At 39.5% G+C, this 24,578-nt stretch overlaps 1 protein-coding gene across 1 annotated transcript in view; it reads left to right on the top strand.

Moving 5' to 3' along the window:
- SLIT3 (slit guidance ligand 3) overlaps nt 1-24,578 on the top strand; it is a 504,299-nt gene that overhangs the window by 261,466 nt on the left and 218,255 nt on the right. The window contains exon 6 of the mRNA XM_069869312.1: nt 21,131-21,202. Within this exon, the coding sequence (XP_069725413.1) occupies nt 21,131-21,202 (72 nt within the window). The remainder of the gene's footprint in view (nt 1-21,130; nt 21,203-24,578) is intronic.

The raw sequence follows: 24,578 nt of genomic DNA, 5'->3' as shown, positions 1-24,578 counted from the left end.
GTCTCACCAGTGCCGAGTACAGAGGGAGAAGAACCTCCCTGGACCTGCTGGTCACGCCGTTTCTGATCCAAGCCAAGATGCCATTGGCCTTCTTGGCCACCTGGGCCACTGCTGGCTCATGTTAAGTCGCTGTCAACCAACACCCCCAGGTCCCTCTCCTCCAGGCAGCTTTCCAGCCAGGCTTCTCCTAGTCTGTAGCTGCTCAGGGTTGTTGTGCCCCAAGTGCAGGACCCGGCATTTGGCCTTGTTAAACCTCCTGCCATTGGACTCTGCCCAGCGGTCCAGCCTGTCCAGATCCCTTTGCAGAGCTTCTCTACCCTCCAGCAGATCAACACTTCCACCCAGCTTAGTGTCATTCGCAAACTTGCTAAGGGTGCACTCGATGCCTTCATCCAGGTCATTGATAAAGACATTGAACAGGGCTGGACCCAGCACTGAGCCCTGGGGACGCCACTTGTCACTGGCCTCCAGCTGGAGTTAACTCCATTTACCACCACTGTCTGGGTCCAGAGAGCCGTATCCTTCCTTATAGCCCTAAAAGTTCCATTGGAGGAAGAAATTAAACATTTAGAATTTTTAGAAATACAGAAATACATCAGCACAGATGTAGCATTTACCACTTCTGTAAGTCAGTACGTATTTATTTTCCTACTGGTTGCATTACCTATGCAATGTAAAAAAAATTAAGAGCTATATGAGAGTACTGTAAAATATTTTTGTGACTATTAGTTTCAGTTTCTTATTTGTTAAATGGCTTTTCCTGGAAGATACTCTTGCTTTTTCTGCATGCATCTACTATTAGCATCGATCTATGACTTTTACAAAAATTAAAGCTCAAGATTGCACATTCAGAGTCTGGAAAAGGTGAACTTGCTCTTTACACTGAGAGGTATTTTGCATTCACCTACGAAAACATAAAAATTTTCTGTCATTCTTTTCTCCATCTCAACCAGCTGTGCAGAGCCTATTTGTAATTTTTGCCATCCAGCCATAGAATAGAAATAATTAAACATACCTGTCAAGTTAAAATGATGAATAAACCCAAGGAAATAATGATTGATTTATGTGTAGCCATTTCACCAGCAGAAAGAAAGCAAGTGATTGTGAATTATTTGCTGTACATAAATACACAGTATATCTTAATGAAATGTTACAGTAGAAAACTTAGCTCCTTTAGTCTGGGTTCTCAAGGGAAGCTATTATTCGGAGCCCTCTGAAATTTCCTGGCCTTAGTTTCTTGACATTTGTGCACAGTGTTCAATGTTACCATTGCAGTTTGCAGTAAAATAACACAAAAGGAGGAAGATAAACAGTTGGCCAGATTTTCCATTTGTTTGGTGTAAAATCTGGAATAAGTCTGCTGAAGTCAGTGGTTGGCCTCAAAGAAAAGCAAAGGAATGACTAGAGGAGAATTGATTATCACATGTTAGCTTGTGTATTTGCTTATATGAACAATATGTGTCTGTATTTGATGATCTGCATGAAAGGCACATTGTATTTTCAACATAAATACATGAAAATTTAAAGAAAAGCTAAATTTTTATTATGGAACAGATTTCAAGTTATTTTGATCTCTTCTGGTACTTCCGAGTGTTTTCAGAGCTGGCAAAACAGGTCAGAGATACTGAAACAGTCAGCTGTTTGAAAATACTTTTCAGAGATGAGCCTTCTGCACTCTTTAGGGAGTGAGAGGGTCATAGTCCTTTAACCTTAAAAAAAGTTGTATATAATTTTCTTCCTCCTTATCCATAAATTCACGCTGCATCAAGGTATTCCAACAGTGTATTCCTTTCCATTTCCTGTTATTGGGAACCTTTGTGACAGTGACCATGATGAATTCAAGAGAGATTTCTTTGGCCATCACATTTGTTTTCCTAGAAATTCCATTGTAATGCAGCATTACTGTGACATTTAAGTAACACGTTACCAACTTACCACCTTCTGTGGAGAAAGTATGTCTAACTATGGTTGGTCTTGATAATCCAATGGGTCTTTTCCAACCTGATGATTCTATGATTCTATGAAACATCACCTACTGCCTAAGTTAATTTAACAAATTTATTAGTTTGAGTCTTTGCCATCTGTTCTACCCCTTGTAATAAATGCAAAAAGCATCTATTTCATGATTAACTCATTCAAAAAGATAGAATTGCTTGAAATGCACGTGCATGTTCCCTACACAATGCAGAATGCATTTAAGGTCAGAGATGTAAAACCACCCAAGCAGAGTCTGAGTCTTAGCAGTGGATGTTTGGTGACACCGGAGTGTTTATTTCTTTGTATTTTCAGCTGGCCTCATGCAAAGGGCCAGCACGTTAAGTGACACAGAAGTTGGTTGCTTCCTTTGCCTCTTGAGAGTCACATGCCCCCTTTGCAGGGACCGACTGGCTGTGCGCCGCAGTTTTGCTTGGGGAGCTGCTGCTGGCTATGCTGACTGAGGACAGTTTGACATCTATCATCCCTTTGCTTTTCTCTTTTAGTTTTTTCAGTTCTGAATCACTAAGCTTTAAATACTACCTCCCCTGCTCTTTCTAAATAACTTCTCTTGTCTATCTTATAGTAAAAAACAGAGGGGAAAAAAGCAAGGAAACCTAAATGCTGTGCAGCGTGGCTTCTGGCTGGCAGGCAGGCAAGCACAGGGAGGAATTGTTTTATCGTTAGACCCCAGCTGAAGGTGCCTTGCTGCTCACCCTGTCTGTTTCTGTCAGGAACATCATATCTGCTCCAGCTGTAGCCAAAAGTAAACCTGTTAGGAATGCAGAGAGTAAAACTTAAAGAAGCCACATCCTTTTCATGACAGTTTCTTCTCTGCCTGCAGCGAACAGGTGTAGCCTTTTTGTTGTTGGTGGTGCTGCAGTGAGAAGGGCAGGCAGCGCCTGTGCCATCCGCACCTCCTGATGATGTGGAGAAGTGCAGCATCCTGGGCGCAAAGGTGCATGTTGTGTAGGGAGGGCTTCCCTTTATTCCTTCCCACACAGAAGGGCCTTGTGAGAGTGAGCAAAGTGTCTTGACTAAGGAGTTAATTTGTATTTTTCTGGAATATGGTGTACATAAGCCATGCCTTCTGAACAGCTGTGCTCTCTGCCACTTTATCATGACTGTCAAGAAATATTGTGTTTTTCAAGTGTCCTTAAAATCCTGGAACTTTTGCATAGATCTCTTTTAACATCATAAGGAGTAGTCATTATTCAAGATCACCCTTTTGAGAAGGAAGTTTTGCGGACTATTACCATCGGTGTTGTCCACTGATGCTAAAAGATGCTGGTTCAGCAGTGCTTTCGCTAGCTTGTGAACTAATCTCGATCCTGATAGTGCGTTTTCGCAAGTGCTCTGCAGTAGTGTTGTGTCAGCTGTTCACATGGTGAACTGCAGTGTTTGGTCCCAACCTGCAGGATATTCCTGTATTTTATGAGAAAAGCTGCTAAAGGGAATGCTGCCTCCTCGCTTTATCCCTGAACAACTTGGGATGGTCCCAGATGTATTGAGGAAGAATAGCAGAAACATGTGCATGCTGCAAGTTCTGCAACACACGTGATAAATACTGGAAAACACCAGGACCATTTCATGAAGTATTTAAATGTATGTCATATTTGGTAGTGTGAATAGATTGTACTTGTGTTTTTAAACACATTTTGGTTTATGTAATTCCCTTTCCCATGTCCCTCTCTAATAAATAAAATTCCAGGTGGACTAACCAGCACAGAATGACCTTAAATCTGTTGAATGTGCTAAGCTACCAGTTGTACTTCACTTGAGATTGATTTCACAGACTGAAAATACACTGCTGATTTTTTTTCTTTTCTTTTTTTTTTTTGTAAATGAAAACATCTGCATTAACTAGAGGGGATGCCTGCTCTGTTCTCCTGTCCAGTTGCATTGCAGGAAGTATTTGTTTCATGAATGCCCGTAGTTGTGGGCTCAACTAGCCACACGGGATCTGTCACCCACAACTCATTAAAAGCCGAACCATCACTCATGAGAAACAGATTTCCTTACTTTAAAGGTTACTTCCCCCTGATTAGAATTTCAGATAAATAAAAGCTAAAATATCTCTTAAGTGTGGTCTGTCTGTAAGACAGAAGTACATAAGCCAGTAATATTTAGTAGTGGGAGGGCTGATGTTTGGTGTCATTTAATATTTTTATAATTTTCATTTTTCTGATGCAATTCAGAATTTACTGCCTTCGTAACACAGTGACACATACTTTTGATTTACCCAATTTCTGCATTCAGTACGTCTGCTGCAACATAGATTGTTTTCAATATAAGGTTTTTAGGCAAACCATATATTTCTGATTTTTTCTTGTAGGTGTAAGAGAAGCTTAAATAACAGCTGTTTTTTCCTTATAAGGAAATTTATTTCTAGCACCACTTAAAAGCTGCACACTCCTTGTTCTTGTGGGAAAATCCTATTGACGATGACAGTAAAGATGAGGTGCACCATATAGACGGAAGTCATCCTTTCCATCTACTTCTAATTCTGCTCTGATCTTCTTTATGCTTTCTTTTTTGCATAATTTATTGCCTTCTCCTGCTTGAGAGGACTTCTTCTGTAGCCATTAGTAATGCAGCTCTGTAAGTCGGTCATCGGAGCGGGGTTTGAAGAGTGACATGGATGTGTCATTCCTGTCAGGGATACGGCACATCTGACACAGGGATGTGAACAGGTTGCACAGGAGACAGAAAATGTTCAGCCTTTGGATGGAAGAGCCCCAGCTTTGATGGTCACTTTTAAAATTAGCAGTGGATTTTCTGTTTGATTAGGTGCTACGTAGTTAAAATAAAACAACCATTTCAGGAATGTAGAGATTTAAGTTGTATATAATTCATTAGCTTAAGTATGACATTGGGAAAGTTATTTAAGTAAGGCCATAAACTCCATGTCCAGACTTTGCTGAAGGAAAATCTCACCCCTAAGTCTGAATAGGATCCACTATCTGGGGTTTGGAATCTGCTACAAAATGTCAGGATGACTACTCATGTTTCCAGGGATTACTTACCAGCTTACTTATTTTGCTGAGCCCTGTTCCGTGCTTTCTGAGCTCTTTATTCTTTGATCCTAATAAAGCACAGATAAATCATGATGCAGCACCCATGCTGCTGCACTGTTTTTGTACAGAGAGGTAATGAATCACAGATTTGGCCCTTTTCTGGTCTTATAGCCTTACAAAAGTCTCTTTGACAGAAACAAACTCCAGAAAGTACCATTTTTAAAAAACAGGCTATGTGGTATTCTTAACTGTCCTTTTGATATAAAACTTGATTAAAATGGGATGTGACATCAGTTGAAGAAGTATGAAAATCAAATTTTCTTTATTTTGGCCTTTTTTAGACCAACCTATGACTACAGTTTATCTTGGGGTAATTTATGCTGTCTTTGTGCCATATTTTAATTTTCAATACATTTGTTGAAAATTTCCTGTAGCATTCATCTATGATTGTCAAAAGGAACTTTTCTTCTGGAGAAAAAAAAAAAAAAAGCACTGCTTTTAATTATAATTCTAAATAGCTTCATACCACTGTGAACTCTGTATTTACATCATTTTTATGATAGCCACACCATTCCAGGTTTATTGATTTTGTCATTTGCTTCATTACGTTTAATGCAAACCTTTTGTATGGAATTATTCCGGTGCTGTGCTGGGCACAGAAGGGTCAGCCGATGCAGGCTCTAGCCAAAACAGCATAGCAATATCATTTTAGTGCAGATTCCATGAATGGATGGGGGCTGTAATAGTGTCCACCAGCAGAACAAAGTTTGCCTTCTCCTCTTGACCTTCCCAGCTGGACAAAGTTAAAAGCATGGCTTGAATTGTCTTCCCCCTTTGCCCTCATCTTCCATCTCCCTTTTTCTCCTCTCCCTCTGTGTTTCAGCTTGGCTATTCTGTTGGTGCAACACATGTCTTTGAGCTAGAAAGGAAAAGGGTCTTTTGGCACGAGAGCAGGTGTCGAGCTGTGTACCTGCTTGTTCCATGGCAGGGCTGTGCTTTGCCATAGACTTCCCAGGCAGTGCTGTACACGCTGGAGATCTTGCCTCCAGTGAAAGGATCCACAGGGAGTGCTGACCTGTGGCTCGGGATTGGTTTTGAAGAGCCAATGTGCTTTTCAGACACTGTGGGTCTCTGCAGTCTCGAGTTGTTTTCCTGTTTCACTGGGATTAAGTTTTGCTATTTCATTTTGTAAATAGGCAGCAGTCTTCTTGGATTTGCTGTATTTATTTATTTACCCTTTAAGGTGAATAAAACTTCCTCAGTTCTTAATTAATACTGTATAGCTTTTTTGATATAACACAAGTTTTATTTTTAATCTAATTTCATAAAAAAAAGTGATGGAAACTCTGGTGCAAGGCAGGTAAGTCAATGTATTCTTGTTTTCTCCAGAAGGCAATGACATAGGCTCAAAAATTCATTTTGGCAATCGATTCAGGGACTAGATTTCCTACGCTGCTTTTCCCTTGACCACAAAATAAGATGGATGTCCCCCTTTCTTGACCCACCTCGGCCAGGCTACTGCTTGGCTATTGTCAGCCCTTAGCTCAGCTGCAGCTTTCTCTGAGAGCACAGAACTGGGGATTTAAAATGAAGACGACAAAGCCTGTGCAGCTTCTTGCCGTATTTAGAGCACAGAAGGGAATGGTTATGTTTCTCATTCAATGATTCAGTCTGTTATACGACTTCACTATCTTGCAGTTGGGTAGCTCCATGAGACAAAGCAGCCGTAGGAAAATTAAGCCACCTGCAATTCCGTTCAATCCCAAATGGTTTTGCCGTGAAAGGAAAGCGTTTTCAGAGGAAAATATAATTAAACCATAATGGTATAATTTTATCTTTACAGTCTTATAAATGGGGTTTATATGAACATAAGTTCACTGTGTTTGTACACCATAAGATGTTACGCAGTTCTATTAAACAGATGAATTGCTACATCATTTGAAATTTTCTTTGAAAGAAGCTCAGATCACGCAAATCCTACATGGATATTAAGATGATCCTGTAGAGGATCCTTGTTTTCCCCTATTTTAAAAAAAAGCGGTTTTGCTCAGATCTGCAATGTTTTCTTCCAATGTAAAATAAGGATCTAACTGTGTGAAGCGCAGAGGGAATCCTCAGGCACTCAAATATCTGTTATGAGATTAAAGGAGATAGCGTACAGCTGATTACCTAGGTGTAAATCTGAGAATGGCTTTGCTAAAATAGCTTTGAGGTAGACAAGAATAAAAACACTTCTGTTTAAGACCTGATGACATAGGGCCAATGCAAGACAGCAGTGTTGGAAAGCGCTGCTGGATGATGGTCTCATTTGTACAACGGATTTCTGCTACTGAATATCATTTTCCTCCACTTTTTTTCCAACCAAAAGCCTGTGGGATCTAATTTTGCTTTTGTTTACCCTTTGGTAGTCCCATAAATGTCAAAGAAACAAATGAAAGAATTCTGTCTTCCTATGGAAGTAACCTCAGCTCCACTCTTTTGTGGTTTTTTACAAAGCTCTTTTAGGAGTTATTTTTCCACATCACTGAACAGTGATGCAGTAACGCTCTGATGATGTACACACGCAGCTTGTCCAAGGTGCTGTTTTCACACTTGGAATTCTTACTCCTTTCTCATGTTTTACTAGGGAAAGTGAGGATTTCTTAATTGGTCTTTTGAAGGAAAACAAGTCTTTTAAGAATGATAAAGATGATTCCCATATGTAATTCTTTCAGTCAGACGTTACTGTAAAGTAGTTGTGCTATGTTAGTACTGGAATGTATAATGACAGAAAACAAACCCAGAACCCAACTAATTTAATCAGAACTGATGGGTTATTCAAAACCGCGATGTGGTGCACAAGATTTCTTAATGCAAACTGTTTGCATTTAGATCCCAGAAGAAGTTCTTGTTGCATTTCTAGGTGCGCAGCGTACGAGTCATTATTCTTTTTCATACGTGCTAAGAACTGTGTGTCATGATGCGTGGTGGGAAATGCATCTTTCTGGTGTGAAAATCAGAGATTGATTTTTGTTTTCCTTCTTTTTTTCCTTCTTCCTTCCACTTTCCTTTGTGACCCCTCAGTAGCCCCATAAGTGAGTTTCACCCCTGAACCTACTTTATTTTGTGTTTAGCTCCTATGCTTAATTTCAGGTCATATGCAACATCAGCTATTGATTAGGTCCTGCTTTTAAAACCAGTCTTACAAGGGAGATGACTGCTGCAAGGAGGTCAAGTGGTTTGCCTGGAATGATTCACCGAGTAAGGGGGCTCGCAGTTTCCCGAACCATTCCGGTGGGGGTTGGGGTGATGTTTTCTTTGCGTTTTAGCTTTTGCCTTGAGCTCACATTGCTTTTCAAGGATGTGGCACTCTCACTGCTTGGGTAACAGCTTGAAAGCATAATTAAGGGTTAATGTTCAGGCGGGGCTCATTGGGGTGGCGGGTAAGCAGCAAGCTCTGCTCTAAGTTAGGCAAACAGCCCTCTCAGGAGAGTGACTGAGAAGGATGGGAGAAATGTGCTGTGAAGCCAATTGTGCAGGTATCCTCTTTACCTACTTAGAAAAGATTTGTGGCTTGGATTGCAAGAAAACTTTGGGGCAGGGCTTTTTGCTGGCCATTTTATTTCAGGGCTGTCAGATTTCAGTATGAATTAGGTGTCTGAGATTTTGTTTCAAGGGTCAGGCAAGGTAACTGGTATGCTGTTGTGATCCAAACTTGCTGCCTAATCCTACCAGGGAGTAACAGTTTGCTTGCACATGACTGCCGTGTTGTTATGACAATCCTGGCAGAGGAAGCAGCTGTCTCTGCTCTGAATGCATTGATGGAGTAATGCTGGGGAAAAATAATAATAAAAAATACCTCCTAGCAAGAAAGTTTCCAAATCGTGTGGATGAAGTTAACTTTTAAGATCCTTTTTTAAATGCTTCAATTCTGTAAGGCTTGCAGAGTCATTATTCAGTGGGTAGGAAGTAAATGTGGATGAACAATTTAGACATGTAACCATTTATAGTTAAGAAATCGCAGTGTCTAAGATGACCTGTAAGTTGATATTATTAGTTTCAAAATGAAGTGGGTTTTGTTTTTGTTATTTAAAAATAAAACTTAGCAATTTGTGTAGAAAACTATTGCATTCTATAGCTTGAAGGGAATTCTGTACATCAGCCTGCAGCTGCAGTTTTTCCTGTTTATGTTAGATTTAAGGTGTAAAAATTAGTTGATAATACTAACTGTATGTCTAATAGCAAGCCGTCTTCTAGCCATATCTTTTTTTTTTCTTTTTAAATCAGGGATGCAGTTATTTCGTGATGCAGGTTTTACCAGTTTTAAATCAAATAATTCTTTCACATTTCTCTTGTTGAGGAGTCCTGCATTTATAGATAAACACAGAATTTTAAGTTACCTTACTTGAGTTTCCTGCCAGATGGAATAAAGCCCTTTGGAGGTGACCTATCATCCTGTTCTTGCAGTGTATGTTGTCTTGGAGATTATGGTTGTCCCTTGGTAGAGGGATTTCTAAACTGTGAAGTTTCAGATCTGTGGTCAAGTTATTCCTTATCCAGCAGTTAATCTCTCCAAGCGAACAACGATCCACGAGGAAAGCTGAAAGAGAGACTAGCACCTGTTAGGATGCTTTTAAATTCTGCCCAAGAACTAAGCTTATGTGAGGATACCAGGTGCCAGCAGGGTTTTTGATGATATTTTTACTTTCAAGTACTGCCATTCAGTATAACATTAGTGCTGTTATACATGTTTTACCTCATCTTTATCAATGTACTTTATGACAGTAGTAACACAATCAGTAATTATCTATCACAGTGAGTGGTGTTCAGCACATGTTGATATAAGCGCTCCCTGTTCCTTGTTTTAGGTTGGTACTTTACATGTTCTGAGGCCAGGAAAGTATATTTTAATTCAGAAATCATGGGGGTTAGTGGAATATGAAGTGCTCTGTTGAGTTCCTGGGATTTTGTAGAATCTCATGATGTTGCTGAACAACTATGTATCTGTGGTTCAGATGAATAAACATATTAAAGAACGAGGGACCCAAATACTACAGCAATCACATACATGCCAAGAATAGATGGATACCATTTCTTTTAGGAATTTTAAGAAATAGACTTACGGTTTCATGTGAGTAGAAAGAACCACTCCCTGGTGAATATGCAGCAGAGTTGTCACACAAGCTCACTGCCCTGTTCTTGTGGGATGTGTGGCAGAGCCACACTGGGTTTGTAAAGCGTTCAGAAATTTAAAGATCTGCTAACAAAAACTCAGTATAGTCATCCAAACATATTGGATGCTTATGGTTCACATGGGTCTTCAAACAGAAACATTTGTTCAGAAATGCTTCTAGACATAAATCTGCAGGATGGATTGCTGTCCTTACTCTTGGTAATAAACATTTCACAGACGACATGATTTTGGCTGGCCTGGTAACAGTGAAACAGAATGGCTTTGCCAACTGTGATCCAATTTACTGTGATTTCATTGCACTTTTCATATATTTAAAAATTGAAGTAATTACAGGGTCCCTAGGTAACCAACATTAGTTTTAGTTCCCATTTAATATAACAGGTCATTTATTTGCTTGCCTTCCCTACAATCTTTTCTGGGTTTTCATCTGATTTACTTTCCTTTTCTTCTGTCTAGAAAGTAGTTATTCCTTCCTAGCCCTTCTTGTTCTGTAGATGCCACATTAAGTGTTTGGGGCTTTCATTTGTTATGTGCAGGTGTTTCATTTACAGCATAAGTGAGTTTGGCAAGAGACCGAGACCTAGTGTAGAGTTGGGGAAAGGAAAGGACGGCAGTGGAGGAAACAAGTCACAAAGGCATAGTTTGAGTGACATTTTCTTTATGAAATATGTCACAAGATGACTTAGTTGGATGCGGACAACTACTGGAGGATGAAGAATGGGTCTTCAAATTCACATATAACTGCCCAACAAATATTTCATGTCTATGAGTGGACCTCAGCAATGCTGATAATGAGAAGTCCCCTATAGGTGGGCCTGCTCAGAACCCTTGTGTGAGTCTCTGAATGCGCAGGGAAGTGAGGTTTCCTCCCCTACAGACCTCACTATAGAGCAGACAGGACAGAACAACACTCTGTGAAACGAAAGATTGAAAGCTTGGAGAAGGCTGTTTGGTGAAAGTTCAGCAGTTAGAGCTAAGTGTGTGCATGGCCCAGAGCAGGCTCCAGTCAAATGTTTTCCATTCTGTGATTGCTCACAGCTACTCCCTTTCGTACAGAAACCATTTCCTAATGGCTGGGAGTCTCTGTGCGCAAGGTGCTTTCATATCTCTAGTCTCCAGGCTCTCAGGTAAGGTGATGATGTTATTTGCTTACTCACATATCTGTACTTATATATTCATATATAAGTGCTTATATATGAATAAGCAAATGTACTTACGTACTTACATAAGTTACATATATAAGCACACATAATGCCCAGCGAAATGCAGAGTATTTTGTTTATGAATATAGTCCAAATATACATAAATATATCAAAGCCTGCAGCAAGAGCCCTCCCTTTCATCAGACTTTTTATAGTGTGAGTGAATAATACAGAAATCCAAAGCACATATTATGTTAGCTTATTTGTTTGCCATCGCACAGGAGAACAAGCAAATTTGGGGCAATGAAGTATAGAGTCAGACCATAAGAAGTAATTCTAGAGGGAATTTGGATGTGGAACTTGCATTCATTCCCTTGAGTAGTGAGAATGAAGTTTGATGTAAATGACTTAAAAGCTCAGAAGCGTCAGGGTGAATTCTAATGTCTCTCGCCCATCCTTAGCATCGACTCATCTAAACGTGTCCGTATGCTTATCTACTATTGATTACAAGTCATTCACAGATCTGACTTGCAAAATGAGATGGGGCGCTAAGAAATGACAAATACAAAGACTCTTAAAACTAAAGGATCAGGACATTGCATGTGCATTGAAGCAACCACTGGAATGCAAAATTCAAATTTGTTTTTTTATCATATATGTTGCTGGCCTTCTTTTATATAAGGAAGAGGGCAACAGTCTTAGGAGCGCAGTTATATGGTCTGCTTGGGCCTCCTGCTCTTCTTCATTTGGCCTGAGGAGTCACATACCTGCAAGGCAGAGAAGCCAGTAAGCTGAGTGAGGAGTCAGAACTGGGAGCTGCTTGTGGACCTCAGCCATTTAGGAGCATTTGCGTGTTAAAACCAAAATCTCTGATAATGCCCAGACAGGTAGGCAGCAAACAAGACAAAGCTGTAGCTAAGCCAAATGGCTCCTTGTCTTGAAGTAATTGAAAACACTTTGTTTTCATTGGTTATTTTTTAGTGGCTGATTTTACAGTGGAAATTACTGGAATAATTTAAATTTTATGTCTCAAAGATGAGTTGCTGTTGCCTGAAGAGTATTTGAGAAAAGGGGTAAAACCAAACAAGAAAACTGGAAGCAGCCACCCCTCATACCTTATATCTTATGGGTTGCCACTTACTCATCCTAAAATCAGAGCCCCTAGTTGTATTAAAGATGAAATGGCCTGCTCTTTGGAACCCAGTAGTAAAGCTTGTGAGCCTGTGCTAAGCAGGACCAGCACTGGAAACCTGTATCAGAGTGATTTAAAACAAATGCACTAATCATTAACGTGCTCCAGTGACTGTGAGTTTTAGTTATTATTTTAGCACTCCTTGGATGTTGAGGAACTGAATGCAAGCATGATAAAAGTAATTCCTCAAACCAAAATGAGGCAGTGATATATTCAAAACTGTTCTTCCCTCTCCAGTTTCAACTGGCCATTTTTGATTTTTTAAACAATGTGTTAGTGTATGATCTGATTGCAAACTTAATTTGTGTGTTCGATACTAAAGTACTACAGTTCATAAGTGCAAGATGTTAATTGTTTGGGTATTCATCCACTAGGTCTTTAGTATTTTCTATTTAAAAGAAAATAAATCCACCAGACCACAAGGATCTGTACTGGTTTGCGCAAATTTACCAGCCATGTAGCAAGGTTGACACTCTGCTGTGACTTTACTCACAACGTTTACTATTTTGGTATTACTTCCTCCTAATTTTTGTCTTAAGAGCTAGGAAACATCTCTCAAGTCACTGTATGACTGCGGGTGATAGAATTAATCTAATGTAATATGTGATTTCAAAGGGGACAGATGTCTGGAGATCAAATGTCAAGATTTCTTTTTGCTCTGTCATCTTCCTAACTGTGTAAAAGAGGTGCTTCTGGTGTCTGGCCCCTGGGTGCATTTACCTTCGCCTAATTGCCGAGCTCTATTGCATTTACTCCCTGCCACAGCCTCTGTCTCCTCATGTAATTTTCATGTTTGCTGAAAAAATCTAAGCCTCTTAAAGGCATGAGGGCCCTAGTTTTCCTCCCAAAGCTGAATTTAGTAAATAATTAAAATTTGTAAACAGTGTAACATCAGAATTAATACAATTTTTGCTAAGCAGTCCCATTGAACACCTTGTTTTGCTACATTCTGCTCTTTATCCTGGCAGCACACGTGAGCATCTTCAGCCTCGTGTCCCGGTGACCAGCCCGGAGCTGCTGGGCTCCTGAGCCATCCCCAGGGATGCACCCATGCCAAGAATGGCTCTAGTCCTGCACGGTGGAGAAGAACCAGCGGGGCAATCACCTGCCTTGTTGAGTCCCTCTATAGAGTTTCTTGCAGTCCTCTGTCCTACTGAAGGTATATTTTAGGAGTACTGGTATCTCCAAGCAAACGTTGTCTGCTTTTGACAGATGATATAAATTTTCACATTAAGAGATGAAGGATTCTGTATCTTTCATTGTTAGGTTTTGGTCTGTAATGAATTTGTCACTGCACAGAATCATTTTCAAGGAAAAATCCCAATCCCCAGTTGCGTGCTGCTGTATTGATCGGCCGTAACAGCCAGCCTGTGGAGGCTTATTTGTTTATCCTTCAAAATGAGCATGATTTATGTGCAGTTAGTTCCATATTACTAATACTGTGATGGTACCTGAGCTTGTGTAAACAGTGATCTTGCTTATAGTCCACATCTTGATGCGTGCCTTGGGCTGCGGGGCCGTCAAGGATGCCCGTGGCACAAGCCCAGCGGCGCTGCTGCCATCGAGGAAGGATGCAGGCATGGGGAGCCTGGTCCCTGCGGGCTTGCTGTGCCTGTGTCTCCCTTGGAGCACCACACAGGCACGCTGAAGGGCTCAAGGTTTGCTGGAAGAGATGGCCACAAATGTGTCGACAGAGAGAACTTCCAGCCGTTATTGCAGGGCAGAAGTGGGAAGAGCAGTTACTTAGTGATCCTATTCCACCTGTGGCAGGTAGGCAGATGCTAACTTGCACCTCCTCTACTCCCTGCTCCCTGTACATTACAAATTTCTATTTATTATGAATAAATATGTGCATACTTTTTCTATGTAAGTGCGTTAGTGTCAGGTTTTCCACAGTGTCATAGTAATGTCCCTAATGATATGATTTCCCATTGATATTCCTAATATGATTCCCTAATATGATTTCCTACTAATTAGGTGAATTATTATTAACATTTTAGAATTAGAACTTTTCTTTACTTGTTGTATTTGATACTCGTCAACTGCAAATGGCAATAAAGAAAACAAAGATTTAGGCAAGTGCAAACCTGAAAATGCAAGAAACACTATAGTAAATAACTTTAGTGTTGTCTAACACCCATTTTATCTTCCTTGTTTCTTCCCCTCTTCCCCTTTGGGGCTATGGCAGAGGAGAACAACGGATGGTTATCAGTCAAGAGTAACTAGGGAAACCACAGAACCTGCCCCAATTGCTATGGAGACAGCCATTTCTGTGCCTGGTATGCACTATTTGTTACATCAGCAACCAGAGGGAGTTAAAAAAAAGAAAAAAAAATTGTTCTAAATCCCCTGATATTGAAAGGAAATCTTGGTTTCGTGTGTACGTATACTTGTGGGAAGAGGCAGGAGTCATCTACTTGTTTATTTGTCACTTTAGGTTCTGCATTAAGCAAAGATGGTGTCTATTTTTTGACAACAACATTTTGAATTATAAGTTAATGCAATAAAAAAACTTGGAGTAAATACTAAATACTTTGGAATAGTCTGCAGAGTAATTATTTATAAGCAACTCTTCTCCTCCAAATCAGCTATCCCTCCCTTCTTATTTAACAACCTGGCAGCATAGGTTTGCTATGAAAACCAAGGACAGACAATATGACTTAGCGCAATTATTTCATGCAGATGAGTTCTTTCTGCACAATGCTTCAACCATAGCTTTTGGCAAAACCACATCTTTAGGAAACAAACAACAACAAAAAAAAAAATGGGGAATTTTGAAAAACTTGTAAAAATCCCAGAGGGAGGTTTCAGCTTGATCATATGTGCTTTGCACCATAAATTTAGTCCATTTGAGAATTATTTTGATGTTGGATTTAATGTTTCAATTCTTTTTATTTTTCCAATACAAGCAGGATCTGACAGAATTATTTTAGTAAAGTATCAATAAAGAGTAAACATTAAACATAAAAAATGCATTAAAAGGTACTATGAAATAAATTTATATTATTTCAATTTAATTGAATTTACTGTTAGTTCAAAGGACCTTCTGCTACCATTTATGTTACTTCCTTATCAATTTCATTTAAGGATAAATACATTAGTTTGGTAGGTGAGAAATTTTACATACATAGAATCATAGAATCACTCGGTATCTGTCATTGTCCTTCGACATTTTAATGTTCTCCGAGTTATCTAAGGAGCAGTTTGGAGGCTGGACAATAAATGTTATGGAGTATCTCTTGAATTCCTACAGGTTATTTGAAGAGCTTCAGTACTAGGGTATAAACTTTCAGGAAAGTGATGGCATAAACCCACCGGTTTGTATTAGAAAAAAGCTGGGAAAGGTTTGGGAAAAAATGTCCAAACTGAGGTTCTTCTGGAGATGTAACTAATAAAATTTGGTTTTCTCTAACAACAATTCTAAATAAAACTTTCTTAAATATTAAGCTATTCTAACACTTCTTTTTATAGTAAACGTGTAAAATATGAGGAACAAAGAAATCTGAAAAGTATTTATTACGGTACTTTTAAATACAGGCTTATATTTAAATAAATTTTTTAAAACACATAAAGAGGTTATAGTACTTAAACTGCTGTCACAGTGTAATTCAAAGCAGATTAACACCTGCGCTCTGCAGTGGCCTCAGTAATGTTTGTAAATGGAAAAAAGTCCTCCACTGAAACAAAGTACAAATTACTGATTATATTGTTCTTTATTGAGAAATGTTGATGCTTGAAGGACCTCTTCTTCATATGAGTATGACTAACGGCAGAAATAATATCCTATGCTCTTATATAAGTCATCAGGTGAGTTGTTATAATATAGAATCACAGACGAAGAAACATTGCTAGAAATATAAATGTAGGAGTTCAAACATGAACTAACTTTTAATATTAGTAAAAGGTTAGATTATTTAAGTTTTGAAAAAGTTCACCCGGGATGAATTCATTTCTTTAGTATTTAAGAACAGTTTGGGTTTTGTGGTTTTTTTTTAAATCCTAGATGTAGAAGCTTGATAAAAATAACATCAGCTTCGCTGCCGGGCATTTATATCTCTCAAATGCATTTGAAGAATTAAATATTCCTTATTGTTGTGAGCAAAACCTCCAAGCCTCAGTATTTAAAGGATTATTTCAAATGGCAAAAGAAGATCAACATTTTAAAATTCTATTCCTTCTAAATGTTATTTGAAATTTAACTCTCATGCATGATAGATAACATAGGAATCTAAATGGATAAGCCAGACTTATTCACTGTCAGGGGAACTGTATTTTAAACAGTTAAAGCGGTGTCCTTGCCAAACCAAAGACTGCCTGGTGATGTGAATCTGTTACCGCAGTGTTATTTCCGATTTCATAGAAAGGTGGTTTGTGTCTGAAGTTGCTTTTTTTTCTTTAAAACATTGATTTTAAAGATAGTCAATGATCAATCAGTTGCATGTAATTTAGTGACATAATAGTTCTGCTTTTTAATAAAAACTGAGACTATCTGTTGAGTCATAGTGAGATTATAATAATACATATGGCATTACATGTAATAGTTGTAGCATATGAAAAATGCCTTTTTTTCCAGATAGTTTTATATATTCTCATGTTGTTTATAAGCATTTGTCTGTGTGACACTTCCCCTAAATCCCATATGCCCATTCAGTGTTTTCCTTCCTTGTGTGTTTTGCTCCATTCTCTGAGATCTTCCAGCATTGCGCTTTCTATCTGTTAGTGTTGTCTGGTTGCTAATTGCCTGTCAGGAAGATCTCATGCCCCTGGAGCCTCTCTGGTGAGGTCAGAGTAGGTGATTCAATCACAGGTGAGCTGCTGGGTTTCCCAGGCTCATATCTCAGCTCACTGACACTGGAGCAAGAAGCCTCCTGACAGTGTCACCTAGCCCAGGTCCAGTGCTTTGTGTCTGATATGTGTGAGATTCAGCATTTAACACAAACACGTGAACCTGTATAAAAGCTGGATATCTATTTAAGCAAAAACTTGGAGGTTCAAAGTTGAGTGGTGTTCATTTGCTCGTGTCTTGACTTGTAGCTCTTAGAATGTGCCATACACGTTGTATGGCTATTTCACCTAGCTTGGTTATTGGGGTTTCATTGATCCTTTAGCCTCTTTTAGATACAGAGGCTCTCTTGTTCTCTGTGAGGACCCTTATTTTCTTCAGAGGCAGTTGAATCACTTGATGGTTTAGATAAAGTCTGAGCTTAGTGCCATATTCCTTTAGAAGGCAGGCATAAATGGGGGTATAAAAAGCAATTTTAAAATTGCTTCTTAAATCCGTGTTTGTGCTGTCTGACCTTTTTGCGCCATTACATTACACTATTACATGCATAACATCATGTTTGCAATACTGAGGAGAAAAAGATCTTCTAGAAAGAGTATGAACACTGACAAATGGAGATGGCATTTAAATCTGAATAGGTGCTTCTGCTGGCTGAGACTGTTTTTCAAATCTACCTGTGAGCCTGGAGGAGGTGATCTGTATTTTGGGTACCAGTGCTCCATTCAGAGGGCAGCAATGAAGAAAGGAGAGGTGTCTCAAATATTCCTCAAGGAAATGTATGTGCTGCCTGTTCTGAAATACTCCTGTTGGGTTTTTTTTAAGTTGAATTTGTACTTCCTCTGCATAGGATTAGTTTTATTCAAGTAAGATGTTCTTGAGAAGTGTTCGGTATGTCTATTCTAAGCACTTAAGAGCTGCTCACACAGCTTCTTCGCTTTGGGTATGTGGTGTGGCTGCTAGTCCACATCATGGGATTTTTATTTTGTCTTTGTGGGTGTTGAAGTGTGTGTTGGTCACCTCTCCTTGCCTTTCTGTAAGGCTTTACCTGAAGTTTTTTCAAGGCTTTAAGCTAACGCTTTTTCTAAGAAAGGAGATGTTTATACTTTAAACTTTTGCATCTCTAGTTTCTGCTTAACCACTCACTGGGGTGCTGTACAGGCGCAAAGAAATAGAGTTTCCATTGTTAGACACAGAGAAATTAATGGGGAGGGGAAGGGTCTTAAAAACAGGCTAGTTTTAAGACAACTGATAGTTCTGTTCCTGTTGAGGAGAACTTTTCATGCTTAGTGCTAAACACAGATGTGAATGTTTTGACGTGATAGATATCAGGAGGCATGAGCTTTGTTCCAAAGATGCGTTAAACCATGTCTCCCAGAAACTGTGCACATGTAGTTTATGGGGCATGCGAAATCAGGGTGCACCTCCAGTGAATATTTTCCCTGTTTCCTGGCTATCCAGTAAAGTGCCTTCTGGGCACCTAGAGGTTCCCCTTGCTGTGGTCCCATGGATTAATCATAGAATCATAGAATAACCAGGTTGGAAGAGACCCACCGGATCATCGAGTCCAACCATACAGACTGAACTTGTTTGTTAGCACTAGCATGACTGGACCTATAGAAATATCATTAAGATTGTTATTATGCTTTTTCAACAAAAATCAATCCGAGAGAGTAGTGGTTTTTTTTAAAAAAAAGCAATACACCACATATGAAGCCCTTTAATCTGAAGGCTTTGTGACTAGCACACTGGGTTTATTTGCCTGTTTTAGTGTGTTTGGCAGAAGAAAATCAATATTATACTATAGCTCAAATAAAAATAGGCAATATGTAGTATTTCCCATAGAAGAAAAGAGGGGTGATTCTCAAGTTGCGCCTGCTTTCTCTTCACCATGTGCCAACTTCATGCTTAATAAAGCCAACTGAACTATAAAGTACTTAGTCATGCAACCAGCATTATATTTAGCTCATGTGAAGTTTATTCCTCCTGAAATGCACCATCCTTTCTGTTTGAGCAACGAATCTTTAACAACCCACACAATTAAACAGGGACCTCAGAAAAAGCCACTCAGCAGCCACTGTTCCTCCCAGCAGTCAGAAGCGTATGTTTTTTAGTATCTTTGCTATGTGGTGGGAGAATAAAGAATATGTGTGCATATACTTATATATGTATTTATACTGTGCATGAACTCTTATGCTATAGAAAAATCCATTTTGAATGATTTCACATCCCAATATCTGTTAGCGTAGGAGACATCACTGAAGTGTTGCCAAACTCAGCATCTTCTCCAAAGTTGTGAGAGCTCTTGAGCAACTTTAGCAGGGTTTTATGCTTGCTAAGCTTTTTAGTAGATTTTATAGTATGTATGGCTTTTCATGCACTTTAAATCATAAAAACCACAATATTCTTCAAGACCGGGCTACATTATGAAGGATAAGTTTCCAGTATTCTTTAAATATATACGTATTCAAGATGTTCAGTGTTAGTTGATCAAGCTCCAGTCTCTATAGGACTGCATAAAAATTATATTTGCTCTGTGTGTGCTTTATTATCATATAAGAACTTTGTGACAAATGTCTATATAGACTGAAAACTAGGTTTGGCAAATAATTAGAAAGAAATTGGTAAAAATGTACAAGTATATTATACGCACGTGTAATATATTTGCTATCTCTGCATATATATTAATTATTTTTAATAGTAACCAAAGCTGCAATACAATCGTAGTATTTTTGTTTGTGATATTTTACGCATGCAGGACAAATGGTCCCTGCCTCACCAAATTTAAGTTTATGCTGTGCCAAGGACATATAGCGTCAGAAGCCTGCATCTTTTTTTGCAATTGCAAGTATTGTACTTACACGTGAGTCCATATATAATTTTATTTCTTCAAGTGTAAAATTTAAGGGATCAGATGTCAGAAAATGTAATCGCTGAATTTGAGATTTCAACTTACAACTTTAATTTTCTAAGCAAAAGAGACAGATGCAGCTGCTCTGCTGTATCCACATATATTGTAAAATATATTTAAATCATGTGTATGCGAGGGGACAAATGGGAGAACTCCACCATCCAAATATTAAATTACACATTTTGAAGCAAAATAGTGTTTTAAGTGTCCGTGTGTATAATGCTTCCTGTCACTGGATTGCTCTCCCTGATGCAGTTAGGCAGAATCTGTATTTAGTCAGAAATCTTTCAATAGAACGGGCTACCAGATGGGACCAGTAACAATGCAGAGAGGCATCGAACCACCACAGACATTTGGTGCTTAGAATAATAAAAAGACTATAAAATTAGATTAGTTGAGTCTAATTTGGAATTGGTATATTCCCTGTGCACTCTCACAGCTCTTGGGCAGATAAAGCCTGGAGATTTAGTGCTGTCAGGACAGAGGACTCCAACTTCCAGTAAAAGAAAAAAAAGGCATTCTGGGAGGTCACGGAGGGCAGCACAGTGACCTCCAATGATTTACAGGCCTTTAGCTTAATGAAATTGTTTCAGTGACATGACGGTAAAAGCTCATAATGGATTGGATGCCCTAATGTAATGAAATTACTCCCTTCTGCCTTTACACACACACACACAAAAAAAAAAAAAAAAAAAAAAAAAAGCGCAATTAATATTTACTGAGACCTGACAGGCTTCAGTGTGCGGTAGCGTGCAGCGCTGTCAGCCAGCAGCGAGCAGAGCCCGAGCAGCGTGGCAGCCGAGCAGCCCTGCGCCGGGCGCGAGCAGGCGCTGCGCGGGGGTGGAGGGGACACCTCAGTGAAGGGGGAGCCCCTAACCTGGCTCTCCGAGGCGGCTCTGCCCGTACCAGCCAGCCTTCATCCTCTCCCTTCCTTTCTGCAGGCAACTGGACAACAACCAGATCAGCTGCATCGAAGATGGAGCCTTCCGAGCCCTGCGCGACCTGGAGATCCTGTGAGTTGACTTGGTGCTGTGCTGGGGTGGCGGGGGGTGGCTCTTCTCGTGCTGCGGTGCTGGGCGAAGCTGGGAGCTCGATATCCTTCTTTCTCACCTGAGACCAGTGGGGTAGGTGGCGAGGCGCAATGTCACGCTTCCCCCGGGCTGGGGTTACTGCTAATTAAACTGCAGCAGACGACTTCTCTGCTCCTAAGGAGCGGGGATATTGCCGTGCTCGCTGCTGCGTGGAACAGATGGGGTTCAGCAGTATTCAAAGTGCGTCCGATGTGGGCTCTGCAGCCAGAAACCTGGCCAGGTCTGCATCGTCTCGAGTAGCGGACGGGTAACAGGTTCGTGGGGAACAATATTATGTGATATCTGACAATTGCCCTAGACAAAAAGCTGTTTAAAAGGTGTTTGCTATGTGAGAGGGAGGAGAGACGGGCGTTTGGCAGGCTTGTTCAGTGCAGTCATTGGCTTTTGGGGAGGATCCTTTCCTGAGAGCTGAAATAACACCACGTTGTGCTCTCCATGTACCACAAACTTTACACACTGACTGTTAAAGCCACATCACAGACTAAAAAAAAAGAAAAAAAGGATTTGACGGCAAAGGCTTACTCTAACAGAGAAAAAGCACGTCAGATTCAGAGCACCATTACTGTAATGTGAAAGCCATTATTAGCCAGAAATCAGCATCAGTGCTGATAATTTGCTTATTACTATCAGTTCCTTGTTCACTTGGAGACCTTTTCTGGAATAGGTTTTGACTATCAAGCTGATTCTCCGTTACTTGAAAGTGAATACTGCAAAGCTGAAAGTGTTAATATATGTGAAAGTGCACAGTCTGAACCGAAATGGAGAGGGAGCACGAGGGGGACCTCTCCAAAATTCAAACCCTCAGCATCTGAACTGGTCCAGCACCAAAACAGTATAATCCTAAATACAGCAGGGAAGGCCAAAATGCTTGCCCTTCAATTACCTGGTATGAAACAGCAAATGGTAGATGTTAAAGTAAGCACCTGCCTCACACAGTGCTGGTACCCGGAGATGCAGCAGACTCAAAGCATTGCCCTTGGCTTCTGAGAACCAGCGAAACAACAGGCTTTATAGCCGGTGCTGCGCACACACCACAGTGATTTTGGTAATGTGATAATACAGAGAGTTCTTCTCCAAGGGCTCTACTCATTTTGTGCTGATGCTCAAAAGAGGTTTGCCATTAGCTTCAGCAGAAACCAGTTCAGTGTTCCGAGGGACTTGGGCATGGTGGCTGTGCGTGTTTCTCCGTCACGGTCATCTGAGATGTTGTTGGCCCCTCTGTCTCCCAGGCTGGGCTGTTGATGTTGATCAGACGGTGTGTGCTGCTCATATCGAGCTAACAGTAGGTATCTGCAGGGTTTCTGTCTGGGAACTTACGTTATCAAGAGTATTGTTTGAATTCTGTATCAACTGCACTTTTCAGGAAAAGTAATGTGTTGCCACTATGAAGTTTTACTTGGCTGTCATATTGAGAAGTTACTGTGTGGTGAAAAGAAGGAAGGGAAAAAAAAACCCACATGTACTCCTATAAAATTGACTTTTTTTTTTTTTTTTGATGGACTGATTTTCCATATCCGCAGAGTGTGCATCAGCCCTCCACTGACAGTAGACTGCTATAACTTTCACTAAAATAGGCTGGAGGATAAATGAAGCCTTTTTGATAATATACAGAGTTCTGCTGGCTCTGAAAAAGTTGCTGGGAATGCATTCCTTCTCCCCAGGATGTAGTAAATGTTGAATGAGTTTATTTACCTCTGTGCTTTTAATTGATTAATTCTATACCAGTTATTTGTGGGTAGGAGAAGAGGAGGATACATAGAATACATCATAATCAGTTCTTTAATGCATTTTTAATTTTCAGCACAGACATACTGCTACAGGAAAATCAATCTTAGTTCTAAAAGATGAGGAAATAGATAGATAATATCTATTTCTAAATGTATTTTTCTTGCAGTCACAAAATATGTTTTATCCTTCCAGCCCCATCTGAATTTTTTACAAGTTTTTCTTCAAAGAAAGTTTGAGTTTTAAATCTCTCTATCAAAATATATTTGCTTAATGCCCCAGAGAATATCACATCTTCAGTTGTAAAACAGTCATAAGTGTTAAAAAATTAAAGTGATTTGAACCACCAAAGAATATTAGCAAGTGAAACCAAATTTCGATGTGTCAGACTCACTGTATATACTGGGCATATATATTTTAGCCTGTAATGTAGTACATAGAAATTATTTAATGTTTCTAGTGAAAATTAATCTATATTATCTGTTTGAACACTTTGCAAGGGTACTAAATAATGTATTACTTCTTAATCTTACTTAAATCTTGTGACCTTTCTGATATAAAACATTTACTTTCTGCATTTTTTCTCTGCACACTTGCCTGCCTACAGAATTCTAAATTCTGTAAATAACTCAGGGCAGAGAAAGAATGCTCAGCATTACTCAAAAAAAATAAATTAAGAATGATTTCTTTAAAGCGCTTTGGTTTCCAGATTGTACTTTTCATTCACCTTGAAGTCCTCAAAACCCATGAAAGCAAGGTGATTTAGTAGATGTAGGAACAGAAGGAAGTTTTGCAGTTATCCTTGGAAATGAGGAGCATTGCATGGTCCACGTTACTTATTTCTGCTTATGAGCAAAAAATTTTCATTTACTACTTTTATTTTCTTTGTCTGTGTTACAAATACACTTATGTACCAACAAACAGCACAGAGGCAGAGATGAAAACAAGACTGAAATTTGTGACTAATTTTGGTACTTGACATGGTGCAGTGAGTTGCTGACTTCAGCTGAAGCTTGGATCAGATGAAGGCACTGACTGCAGCTCCCGAAACAAGCATGGTCGTCTTTGTGTTTACGAGTTTCTGTATTTCAAACGTCCCAAAGGGTCTGGTCTGTATGGACCATAATGCAGGTGTTACTGGTGACTCTGAGTCTTGGGTTAAGAAGCTGCAGAAATGTTGAGCATAAATTTTTTGGTGCTTTCTATTGATTGTCTTTGCAGCAAGGTGAAGATAATATCTGAGAAATTACATGCCAAGCCAACAAGCTTTCTTGAATGTCCTTGCTTGGCAGTTCTGCACTGGGGCTGATTTTGTTCATTTTTGTGTCACGTTTTCCCTATGGCTTCCCGTAAAGGTTTGGGTTTAGTCTGCTGGTAAGATAGGGATTTTTCTTGGTGACATACTTCCTTTCCCCTTTTTTGTAAGGTGATAAACACCTTTCAGTGTGTTTGTTCTTGCATTCCAAGACACGGAAAGGTGCGTGCAACCACTGAAACAATAATATAATGTTCAAGGGGCTTGTATTACGAGTAGGGGATACAAAAGTTATTCCCTAATTTATGACCTGTTGCA

Source organism: Phaenicophaeus curvirostris, chromosome 15 (genome assembly GCF_032191515.1).
Source record: "Phaenicophaeus curvirostris isolate KB17595 chromosome 15, BPBGC_Pcur_1.0, whole genome shotgun sequence".
In the NCBI taxonomy this organism is placed as follows: domain Eukaryota; kingdom Metazoa; phylum Chordata; class Aves; order Cuculiformes; family Cuculidae; genus Phaenicophaeus; species Phaenicophaeus curvirostris.
This window is presented reverse-complemented; position numbering and strand designations above follow the sequence as displayed.